Source organism: Elephantulus edwardii, unplaced genomic scaffold (genome assembly GCF_000299155.1).
Source record: "Elephantulus edwardii isolate Elephantulus edwardi_28Jun2011 unplaced genomic scaffold, EleEdw1.0 scaffold00159, whole genome shotgun sequence".
In the NCBI taxonomy this organism is placed as follows: Eukaryota; Metazoa; Chordata; class Mammalia; order Macroscelidea; family Macroscelididae; genus Elephantulus; species Elephantulus edwardii.
The window spans coordinates 3,624,734-3,637,955 of record NW_006399909.1 but is presented as its reverse complement, the minus strand read 5'-3'; the positions used below and the strand labels follow the sequence as shown (position 1 = coordinate 3,637,955).

Below are 13,222 nucleotides of genomic sequence, written 5' to 3'. Positions count from 1 at the left end.
CTTCTATGAGGTGGATTGATTCAGTGACTAGGATAATCGGGTTGGGAGTGTCAGAGACTGTGATTGGCACAGGACAGAGTAGAGTTTAGGGCTGTTGTACATACGGTCACTGTGAGTCACAGGAGACGCAATAGCACATAACAACAACAGCAAAGATTTGAATAGAAGACTTCAAACGGCAGCACGGGATGACAAAGTAAAATATTACAATTAAATGTGCAAGGATTTGGAGTCAGAAAATCAAAAAGCGCCAAACTGGCTCAGCATTTCTTAAACTCAAGGAATTGAAGAACAAATTCAAACTTTGAGTTGCTATAATCAAGGATGCTTTAGGCAGAATATTAAATGACCCAGGAAGTATTAAAAGAAGATGGAAAGAAGATACTGAGTCACTATATCGAAAGGGATTGGCAGACAGAAGAATTTCATGAAACAACATATGAGCAAGAGCCTATGGTGATGAAGGAAGAAGTTCATGCTGCTCTGAAGGAGATGGCAAAAAATAAGACCTCAGGAATACAAATTGACATATTTCAGCTAACAGATGCTGTCCTGGACAGGCTCACCAAGTTGTTCCAAGAAATCTGGAGAACAACCACTTGGCCAACTGACTGGAAGAGATCTATATTTTTTCCCATTCCAAAGAAATATGACCCAATAGAGTGTGGAAACTTTAGAACACTATCATTGATTTCAAATGCATGCAAGATTCTACTGATGATTATCCAAAAATGACTGGAACAGCACATCAGCAGAGAACTGCCAGAAGTCCAGGCTGGGTTTAGAAGGGGTCACGGTACTAGGGATATTGTACCTAATGTTATATGCATCTTAGTTGAAAGCAAGGAATACCAGAGGAATGTTTACTGATAGATACTATGGAAAAAATCTTGAAATATCTAGGAAGCGTTAAAAGAAGAAAGTGAGAAAACACAGAGGTCCTGTAAAAATAAAATTACTGAAAGTGCAGTATTTCAGGGGATGATATATAATCAAGATCCAATGGTGATGAAGGGAGAATTTCAAGCTGCTCTGAAAGAAGGCACTGGCAAAATATAAGGCTCCCTGGTACCGAATGCCAAGTTTCAACTTACACATGCAGCCGTTATATGCTCCCCAGTGTATGCCAGGACATTTGGAGGACAGTTGCTTGGTGACTGACTGAAAGAAATCCTCATTTACTCTCACCCCCACCCCCAAAAAAAGGATCTTCCAGAGAGTGAAAATTACAAAAAATATCATTAAAGTAATATAGATCATCAAAAAATGGCTGGAACAATATATAGACAGAGAACTTCCAGAAGATAAGATTTAAGAGGCCATGGTACCAAGGATATCAAGAAACTATTGTATGAATAGAACTAAAGAACATTGCAAGTTTTAAAACCAGGTAAGATGCATGTCATCTTTGTATACTTTCTCCATACCTATTCTGTAGGAATATGTATGCTAAAAAATTCATTTGAGAAGCTGGATTATATAAGGGATAAGGTGCCTCAGGACTAGACAAAGATTAATCAACAACCTGTATTAGGCACATGATAAAATCTTGCTTGAAGTAAGTGAAGAGGACTTAAAACATTTGCTGCAGAAGATTGAAGACCACAGCCTTCAGTATGGATTATATCTCAACAACTGGAAAATAAAAATCATCATCAGTGGACCAATAAGCAACATCATGATGAATCAAGAAAAGATTGCAATCAATTATTTCATTTAACTCAGATTCCCAATCAACATCCAGGTTAGCAGCAGTGAAGAAATGAAAATGATGAGCTGGGAAAATTGGCTGTCAAAGACATCTCCTAAATTCTGAAAAGTAAGAACTTCAGATTAAAAGTGTGCCTCTTCTAAGGCATGGTAGTTTCAATTTATTCCTATCCATCTGAAAGTTCAGCAGTGAAGGCTGACAGGAAAAGAGACTATGCGTTTGAATTATGGTGTTGGCTAAGAGTACTAAATATTCTCTGGACTGTCAAAAGAAAAAAATCAATCTTGAAGAAAATGTAACGTGAGTGCTCATTAGAGGCAAGGATGGTGAAACTTTGTCTCACTTTAGGCATATTTTTAGAAGGAACAAATACTTGGGAAAAAAATATCATATTGAGAAAGGCAGAGGGTCAGTGAAAGAGAATAAAGTCATTCAGGAGATGGATTGACACAGTGACTGTAGTAACAGGTTTGAGTAGGACAGATACCACGAGGATGACTTAGGACAGAGCAAAGTTCAGATCTGGTATTCATAGAGTTGATTTGAGTTATAGCCAATTCAATAGCACCTAACAAGAGAGACAACTAGCAACAATACGTTGACTAAATCTTATGTGTTACCTTATTGTTGTTGAGTGCTGTTGAGTCGTCTATGACTCATCGCAACCCTATGTACAACAGCCCTAAACCCTGCTCTATGCTGTGTCAATCTTACTGTCTCTGATGCACCTACCCCATTACCCCAATTACTTAATCAATCCATATCATGGAGGGTCTTCCTCTCCTGTGCTGTCACTCCACACTCCCAAGCATAACATCCCTCTCCAAGGACTGATCCCTCCTTGCAACATGCTCAAAGCATGTTAGATGAAGCTTCAGAATCCTTGCCTTCAAGGACCAGCCTGGCCTCAGCCTCTCTAGGAAACCTTCAAAGAGCAGCTTAGTTTCAGCCTCTCCAGGACAAACCTGTTCTCTTAGCAGTCCATGGTATAATCAATACTCTTCTCCAGCACCACAGCTCAAAGGCATCAATTCTCCTATCATCCCTAGTCATTGCACAACTTTCTGAAGCATAGCAAGTAATGGAAAAGACTATGGCATGAATCAGGAGCAGTCTCCAGACTGATATTTTTGCTCTTTAGTAATTTGGAGAGACAACAGCCTTTTCAAACACAATTTTTCATTAATTTCCAAGATTCTGGTAAAAAGAATGTTGACTGTGGAAAACTGAAGCTGATAGCAATCTCAGTATCTTCATCATGTACCATGATGCTGCCAGTCATCCCACTGGTGAGAATCTTTGTTTTCTTGACCTTACAGTATGTATTTTTCAATATTTAACATTTTATTCTTTGAAATAATTCATATTTAAAAACTACTGCTAGTACTCACTGAAATTACAACTTAATTTTAACAATTATTCTTATATCATTATGTGTACACCATTTTCTAGAGACAGTTCTGAGGCTGTGACATACTTGCAATCTGTACAGTTATATGCCGATGTATGTGTCTAAATTAATGTGTATATGTTTGTGTGCATTTATGTATGTACATTTTGTGTATTCATATGTAATTGTACAGGGTGTTTTTTAGTTCCTCTGAACAACTACTCTCATCTCAATGAAAATTTTGCAGATAAAATTTGTTTCTAATTAACTCTGTAGGGTAAAACTACATTTGTTCAGGAGTTTTAATAAGTTTAAAAATGTCTATTTGAGGAAAGCAATGACCTTACTCCTGAATACTCTTGTGATTTCTTTGCATACAAAGTAATGTGATATTAATTATAAATCCTACCCCACTGATCTCCCTTTAATGGATGTCAATATTGATATCTGTTCCTCTTTCAGGAAATTCCTGTCTGAGGACATTCTTTCAAATTTGAAGGTAGGAAATCATGAGTTTTGAGGAGTTTTATCTCCCTAAATAAGCACATTTTCTAGTAATATGAGCTGTGCAGAATGTTTTCTGAGGATGTTTTGTGGCCAAGAAACAGAAAGCCAAATTTTAAAATGACTTGTAATTGATGAATTTTGTATTTCTCATTTTCCTTGTATTTATATAGTTATATTTTATTCATAATATTTAACTTTTATATGGCTACATAAAACTATTTTTAAATAGCAGTGGTATACATATTTTTATAGATCTTTGCACACACACATACTTAAATTGGCTTTAATAGCTCCACTGTGGTTTATTACCATTTCCAAATTTAAAGCATGAACACAGATGAGAAGGAAATGAGGGAATTAAAAATTTGTAAATAAATAAATAAAGTTTGAGTTGTGGTGTTAGAGAAGAGCACTGAACATTCCATGGACAGCCAAAAGAACAAAGAGATAGGTCTTCAAGAGGGTGTAGCTGGTGTGCCCTTTGGAGGCAAGAATGATGAGGCTTCACCCCACATAGTTTGGGCATGTTGCTAGGAAGGGTTATTTCTTGGAGAGGGACAGGATGCTGGGAAAAGTGGAGGGTCAGAAAAGGAGAGGAAGACCCTTGACCAGATGGATTGACACCTGACTGCTGTAATGAGCTCCTATGTGTCAGAACCTGAGGATGGTACAAGATAAAACAGAGTTCAGATCTTTTGTTCATATGGTCACTATCGACTTGATGGCACCTAACCACAAAAATATATAATAAGGGTTTGAATGTTTTTGTTGTTCTTTTTTGTTAAATATTAGTGACTAGAAACCAACTCACAGATATCCCCCCAGTGTGTTTCAGAGGTAATAAAATACATGTGAGGAAATTTTCCGTATTTTTCCCATGGAGCACCTGTCACAGTCAAACTACTCTTCATTGGGTTGAATGTGAAACTTCTTACCCATTAGGTCACCAGAAGTCTATAAAGGTTTGGATATACATTGTAATTAATTATACTTATCAGTTTTAATTAATGTTATAAAACTCATCTGTGAATTATTGAATGAAAACCTGATATCTCTTATAAACTTTCATTCAGAAATATTTTTTAAAGAACATCAAGGCAAAGTTAATCAAATGTTAATTAATTTCCATTCTGAAAGAAAATATTTGCAACAAATTTTTTAATTTACATACACTACAAGTTATGAAAAACATATGTTGCTTGAGAAACAATGAATATGCAGTAGTGTATTTTTGAAAATTGTTGCTATTGTTAGGTACTGTTGAGTAATACATATAGCAACCCTACGAACAACCGCTCTGAAACTTGTCTTATCCTGAGTCAACCTCACTGTCTCTGGCATAATTGACCCCACTGTCACGGTCACTTTATCAATCTAACTCATATAAGGTCTTCCTCTCCTTTACTGACTGACCCTTCACCCTTCCAAGCCTGATGTCCTTCTCCAAAGACTGGCTCTTCCTGTATTTAAATTGAATTAAATGTATATGTTTTTGTTTAAAACACATATGTTAATGTTAATTCATGTTTTAAATGAATTAGTGGATTCCATAATGCTATAGCATTTACAAAGGGAAACCACAGAACACCATACAAGAACTCATATAAACAATTACATAAGCCCTTTCTCTTATCTACTGAGAGGTGTAAGCTTCTCTGTGTAGGCTATCATTCAAGGTCATATCATGTACATTTAAATATAAAATCATAGCAACTAAATCCTAGGATTCTGTTTCAATAAAAATAGAGAATCTCTTCTCCTCATGCTTTCTTCTGGAATCTCAACATAAAATTTATGAGCAAAGCAGAAGTTGGCTCCCACCATAAGCAGTGCTAGTTATGGACATATCCTTTGAGCTATATTCCCTCACCATTTGTCTTGGATACAAAACATTATCATACTATTATATCAAATTATAAAACACAAATATAAAACACACACAATTAACTCTTTGAAAAATATTAGGGATTGTAATATCTCCCAATTTTATTAGAGAATCATAATAAATGGCAGTTATGTATAATGACACCTTTAGTCTAGTAACTGTGGTCCCCGGTTCTGCCACAAGTCAGTAAGCTCTGTGTTTTTCATAAAAATCTTTTAAATGTTTTCAAATCTCTTATGTCAAAGATTAATTCTGGGTAGCATCATGGAGTAAGTTGAAGCTGCTTCTGTGCAAGTGTGAATTCTTCCCCTGTAGAACTCTTTATCTTCTGAGCAGACTATAATAACTTGACCAGCTGCGCCATGGATTGCAGGTGCTGATGCCTATTGGGCTGTTTATATGGTTGGGCTTTTGTTCTTAACAAGTAGCCAAGAAAGTAGATTTGTCTTGCTAGTGGTACTGAATTTGTTTTAGAAGACAGCCATTAGACTTGTTAGAATGGTATTCACAGGTTAATTTTGGCTAACTCAAATTGTATAGAGAGACAGGTTGCTTGGTTGGTAGGAATTTCACAAAAACCAAGTAAACAAACAAAAAAATACCACCACCAACAAAAAAACCCCCAAACTTCCCAGGGCTCCATGGCAGCAAAAATATACATGCTACAGAGCTGTAACTGAGGTCCTTCTCTACGACATTATTTTATATCCATTGTATAAAGTTTCACAAAGTGCTGTTGTTGTATTGTTATGTGCCGACAAGTTGTTTGTGACTCATAGCAACCCTATGTACAACAGCCCTAAACCCTGCCCTATCCTGTGCCAATCGCGCTGCCTCTGACACACTCATCCCAATTACCTCAGTCACTGAATCAATCCATCTCATAGAGGGTCTTCCCCTCTTGCACCGTCCCTCCACCCTTCCAAGCATGATGTCCCTCTCCAAGGACCTGTCCTTCCTTGCAACATGTCCAAACTATGTCAGATGAAGCCCCAGAATCCTTGCCTCCAAGGGGTAGCTTGGTTTAACCCTTTCCAGGGTGAATCTGTTTTCTTGGCAGTCCATGGTATATTCAATACTCTTCTCCAGCACCACAGCTAAAAGGCATCAATTCTCCTTCTGTCCTCCCTAGTCATTGTCCAACTCTCTGATGCATAACAAGTGATTACAAAGACCATGGCCTGTATCAGGTGCACCTTAGTCTCCAGAGAGACACCGTTGCTCTTGAGTACTTTGGAGAGTTCATTAACAGCAGACTTTCCCATTGCAATACTTTTTTTTTATTTCCTAACTGCTGGTGCCAAGAGTGTTGACCTTGGAGCTGAGCAAACTGAAGCTGTGAACAATCTCTCTCTTCACCATCCATCCTGATGCTACCGATTGGTCCAGTGGTGAGAATCTTTGTCTTCTTGACATTGAGCCTCAGTAAATTAAAAAAAAATTAGGCAAATAATTTAGATTTTAAATAAAAATAATTCCTTTGCTGATGTACTTGAATCTGAAATGTCATATATTCTTTTTAGCATAGGCTATCAGAAACATTTTTCATGACAGAGAGTCATAATATTGCATCCCAGTATCCTACTATTTCTCTTCCTGTGTATTTCCCCGTGTTTTTCCACTTGGTTTGATTTAAAACTCTCTCCATCTATGTATGTTTTCTCTAAGATATAGGGTAGTATTATTTAGAAACTTTTAAAAAATATAAATAAAATTTCATTCCAATTCATTTAGAAGCAAATTTTTCTTGGATACGTTTGGATCTATTTTATTTTTCAAGATGCAGATCTAAGAGATTCTGGAATTAAATAAGTAATAAAACAGATATGAGCTAAAATAGACAGACGTAAAGAATTTTATGGCAAAAATAGTTGTCATTAGATATAAATATGATGTGATTTTTTTAAATTAATGAAAATAATATGTTTCCAACATCTTTAATTTTTGGTCATAAATAACTTCATTAATAGGATGTAAAAATATTATGAAGTAATTAGTTATGAAGCAGAAAGACATCAAATCATGTATGTAAAGCACGGTTTAAATAATATGTCATGATTTCCACTGAAGTAAGGTGCTCTCACTGGTCATTCAAGGACTCCAGTATAAGTTTCAAATACTTATAAATGGTGATCTTTATGTACCTCTATGTTCCTTACCGGTATGAGCAATAATGTATTATAATGCTGGTTTCTTATATAACTTAATGTCCTTGGCAAAGACTATGACACATGGAAGCCAAATATTTATAACTTTCATAAAAATAAACAAGTAGAAATTTAAACAAATATGGGGTAAATGGTATTCCAAAGCTTACCCGGGCCACTGAGTCAGGAAGAAAAACCACGTCTCTTGGATTGCATTTCCAGTGTTCTAGCCACTGGTTTGTTCACCTCCTGTGCAAAACATCCATACACAATACACAATGCATACTCCCCCTCGTTATCAACTGGTTGTCAAAAGAAAAACGTCATTACCTTTCCCACATACTGAGGTTCGGAGCCCATGTACTCTTCCAGCACAAAAAATTGATTCCATACCCAGCCCCGTTTAACTCGCTGGAAATGAGTCCGCCGTCCCGGCAGGTGGATAACATTTTCTCTTGTTTCTGTTGCTAAAGTCTGTTGTGGCTGTGGCTGAAGTGGTATTAGGAGACCTCCATCAAACAGCACCCAGAGAAGCAGGGATAAACAGTTCCTTGTAAGCATTGGCAAAGGCTTTCCTGCAGCAGAGCAATCAAAACTCCAGCACTCAGTGTAAAACTGTAGAATCCAGGTTGGAGGTGTCAGTGGCCTCCACCACTTAGTGTCTTATTTTATTGCAGAAATGATAATGCAGGCATTAATCCTTTTGATGAAAAGACCTCTGCTGTGTCAGATTCCATCTAAAGGGACCTATAAAACAGATTTACAAAGATACATTAAATTAATAAAATTACCCAGCGATGCTCATTCAAAGTTTCATTATCTCTGCCAACATTTACAGAAATAGAAGGGCCAGTTTTAAGTGAAAGATATTGGTGAAAGACCTCTGCCATTTATTGGCTCTGTTAATTTGAAAAGATAATCTAGGTGGTTTACAGACTTGGGGGGGGGGTTAGTTACAATTAAAAGATCTATCAAGAGCAGAAGTAATCATATTCCATTAGATAAGAATTTTAGGAATAAATCATGTATTACCAAATTTAAAGTGAACTTCAATTTCAGCTTTATTATCATATTGGACTGAATAAATGTATATTACATTTTTCTTCAGTTTATATATGAGAGTGAGTATTTGTTAGGAAGCATACTGTTAAAATAAAAATAGTTTATGTCCTTTAGTGTATTAATCTATTTCATGAGAGAATATAGCATAGTTAATACATTTTATGAGGTGCTGTGGAATTGATTTTTGATCATAATGACTCTAGGTGGCAAAGTATACTATGTCATTAGGTTTTCTAGGCACTTATCTTTATGAAGTGGGCTGTAGTGGCATTATGCGGAACATATCAGGTTGCTAAACAACTGGTCAGCAATTTGAACCTACTAATTGTTCAGTTGGAGTCCATTCCTTTAAATATTTGATTCTATTCTTTAAATATTTGCAGCCTCAGAAGCTTGATGTAGAATGCATATGAGTCAGATCAACTTGATGGCAGTATTTTGTGTTTTGTTTCTTTTGTTTGTTTGTTTGTTTTTAATGAAAGTGTACCACCAATCCAATTTAGCACAGAATTTCTTTCGCCTAGAGAACAGCGAGGTGTATTTAAATGTCAGTGTTTTGGTTAGTAGCCTAGAGTATAACCATTACACCATTTAATAAGTAAACAAACAACGTGCACTCTCATGGAGTATATACTATCCCATTGGAGGTCCTTGTTAGACACTGTTAAGTAGACTCCTAGACTCCTAGCTAACAGAATGAAACCATTTACTTCTGAAAGGAGAAATTGGGGGGGGGAATCTCTAACAAGGTCAAGCTTGTATTAAACTAAAGGAAGACTCATCTTTTTTTTTTCCTTTATAGCTAGTATATCCCTTCACATATACAGTATTTTAATCAATGTTTATAATTGTCAAGTTCTGGTGGTGATAAAAGAAAGATAATAACCTTTAGCAGAATAAGAGAATGAAATCCCCCACCACAGATCCTGAGCCATTCTCACATTGATATTGTATTTTACTCTACTGTTATAGCACCATATCAGTCCATCTTGTACAGGGTCTTCTTTTTCACTGATTAAAAGAATGTGATATATTTTTATGTAATCTCCCAACCTTCTTTTTATGTTCTTTCCCCCCCCATAGTGTTGCCTAAAGCATATGTAATTATCCTTAAATGTATATACTTTTATATTTGTAAAATTTATAAGTGCCAAGGAAACAAAATAAAAACAAAAGGATTTATTTTAGGATATCTTCACAGCAAGTTCAAGAAAATCATTTTCATTATCATCACTATCAAGCTTGTGTGCTACAAGGCAAGATCATCTATAGATCTTTTACACATCATTTATCCATAGTTTTGGATATCAAAATAACTATACAAGATTAAATATAAAAGTTCACAAGGCAGAAAAATATAGAAAGAAATTAATGCATGAGATTTTATTCCGCCTACAATTTCCACAAGTGAAACTGAAAGAAAAATCCCTAACAAACTCTACTCTGTATTTAGATAAGATGAAGTTAGTGGGGTTTTTTTTTTTCATTATAGCTTGTTTGGAAAATGCTTTCAAACTTGGAAGGGCTGAGAGTCAGTGAAAGAGAGGAAGACTTCTATCAGGATGTACTGACATGGTGAATACAGCAATGGGCTCAAGTGTATCAGAGCTGGTGAGGATGGCACAGGACAGAACAGGATTCAGAGCTGTTATTCTTAAGGGGACTAGGAGTCTTACTCAACTCAACAGCATCTAACACTAACTATATCCCTTTACTAATCTTTTACTCGGTATCTGTAATTCTCAAGTCCTTTGTTACACAATAGGTGAGAAGAGAGAAATGATAACCTACATCTTTTTAATTAAACTGACTGGTGAAGCCGACAAACATACCAGCAAAGAGACAGGTTATGGCAAATTTTGCCAGTCCTGTAAAAATTGCAATCAGATATTAATGGTAAAACATAAGTTAGCAAAGTTTAATTTAGCAAAATCCTGTTAGAGATTGCAAGGAAACAAATAGGAAAAGATTATTCCTGTACCTTCTTAAAGAGTAGGTGGCATGGTGATTTTTTTATTGACTCTAAAGCTAACATTGGGCATTTTGAAGCCACCCAGTGTTTTCACAGAAGACTGTGGATCTGTTTTCATAAAAGATTACAGTCAAGAAAATTCTATAATTCTACTTTGTAGAACATGTGGTCACCATGGGTCAGGGAATGACTTTGTAACAATAACAATGTCTTTTACAGAGAATAGAGAAAATGCAGTGAAGATCAAGGTGGTTTATGCCTTTGGCACTAGAGGCATAGAACTTAGGAGACTTTGATAAATCCAGTATGTTTAACTATATATTGAATATATATGAACTAAATTCAAAGTCAATATAAGAGTATTTAAATTTAGCATTGTGTCCTAACCAAACCAGTTGCAATTTTATCTTAGTTAATAATATAGACAGTAAAACAGTAAAAAAAATCCTAAATATTTTTAATTCCAATAATCAAATTAGAGCAATAATTGAATTTTATTATTCTTAGATAAAGAATGAGAAGGGTTGTTTCCAAAAGTGACAGCCTGAATGTGTGTGTAAGGGCAATCTTTAAGAGGGAAATTAAACTAGTGTTGTTTCTGCATACAGTCAAGTCTGAACCGACCCACAGCTGACCCTTCAGTGGGTTTTCAGGGACAGCTGATTGCAAGGGAGGAGATTACCAATTCCTCTCTCACGAAGTAGCAGGTAGCCTTGAACCACATGCCTTCAGAATTGCAGCACAGCTTCTTGCCATTAGGCCATCAAACTCCCTTAGGTGCTTTTAATTTGACTACAACTCACAACGATCCTTTGAGCAACATATCTGGAACTAGATATTCTATATAGAACAACCTATCCTGCACCATCCTCACAATTTCTGTCTTCCCCAATCCCACTGTCATGGCCACTACATTAATCCATTTCACTAAGGGTCTTCCTTGCTTGCTGCCCTTCTTCCTTCAAGACAGATTTGTTCTTTTCACAGTCCATGAAAGAGTCAATACTCTTTTACCAACACCACTTTAAAGGCATCAATTCTTCTTTGGTCTTCCTTATTCATTGTCCAATTTTCAGATGTATAAGAAGCAACTGAACATATCAAGCTTTGGAACAGGTGAACTTTAGTCTTTAAACTGAAATTCTTGATCATCAGCACTTTTGAAAGGTCTTTATCAGTAGATTTCCCCAGTGCAACACACATTTTATTACTTGACTGCTGCTCCAACAGGTGTTGATTGTGCATCCAAGTAGAATGAAATGTTATAGTTCAGAAATAAGGTAGGATACGATATTTCTTTGTACTGTCTGAAAAAGAGTAACTTTCAGAAACTGGTAAGACTATAAGTAATACATATTTTGTTTTATGATTCTTTTCTAAAAATATGTTCATAAAAAGTTAATTTGGCATCATGAATTATATTTTTATATGCTTTTGGATTCTATTGGCTAGGACTCTGTTAAGGATTTTTGCATCTATATTCATGAGAAATATTGGCCTGTTGTTTTCTTTCTTGGTTATATCTTGGTTTTGGTATTAGAGTCATGTTTGCCTCATAGAATGACTCTGGGAGTATTTCTTCCTTTTCTATTTTTTTAATACTCTAAGAAGAAGTGGTGATGGATCCTTTCTGAATGTTTGGTAGAATTAAGCTGTGAATCCACCTGGTCCTGGATAGTTCTTAAAAGGAAGTATTTTTTATGACTTGTTCAATTTCTTCTTTTGTGATGGGTCTCTTCAAGGGTTCTACACTTGTCTCGGTCAATCCAGGCAGGGCATCAGTTTCAAGGAATTGGTCCATTTCCCCTAGGTTTTCTAATTTATCAAAAACATAGCTTTTCATGTATTCTCATATTATTGATTTCATTTTACCTGGTTCTTGTGATGTTACCTTTATCCTTTCTTAATCAAGTTGTCTGTGTCTTCTCTCTCTCTCTCTTTTTTTTTTTTGTTTTTTTGTTTTTTGTTAAGTTTGATCCATATGATCCCGCTATTCTACTGCTTGGAATATACCCTGAGAAAATTAGAGCTGAGGTACAAATGGAGATTTGTACACCAATGTTTATAGCAGCATTATTCACCATCGTAAGAACATGGAAACACCAGAATCAAATAGATTGAGAAAATATGGCACATTCACACAATGGAATGCTACACAGTATGCAGGAGCAATGATTTTGAAAATCACTACCTAAATCCATAGGGGTTAGAGAGCATTGTGCTAAGTGAACTAACTCAGTCCCCTAAGGACAAATACTGTATGAGACCATTTTTGTAGAAATAGAAAGATATCTAGTAAAATGTGTATGGGGATCCAAGGAGGGGAGGGGAGAAACCTAGAGGTGAGGATGGGTGGGGCATAACCATAAGGGGGGACGGATGGGTAAAGGAAACGGGAAAGATCAGGTGTGAAAAACAATGCACATAAACTTTGTAAGTAAATCCGTGTAATCTTTTCTAAAAAAAATAAATTTATACTGTTTATATGAAATGTAATAATGTGCAGTCAAGATGTGTGTATATATTTTCTTTTTTTTTAATTTAGTTT

At 35.8% G+C, this 13,222-nt stretch overlaps 1 protein-coding gene across 1 annotated transcript in view; it reads right to left on the bottom strand.

The window, feature by feature from the left end:
* CDH12 (cadherin 12, type 2 (N-cadherin 2)) overlaps positions 1–13,222 on the bottom strand; it is an 851,782-nt gene that overhangs the window by 578,595 nt on the left and 259,965 nt on the right. Inside the window, exon 2 of the mRNA XM_006895122.1 lies at positions 7,971–8,387. Coding sequence (XP_006895184.1) covers positions 7,971–8,201 — 231 coding nt within the window. The 5' untranslated portion in view covers positions 8,202–8,387. The remainder of the gene's footprint in view (positions 1–7,970; positions 8,388–13,222) is intronic.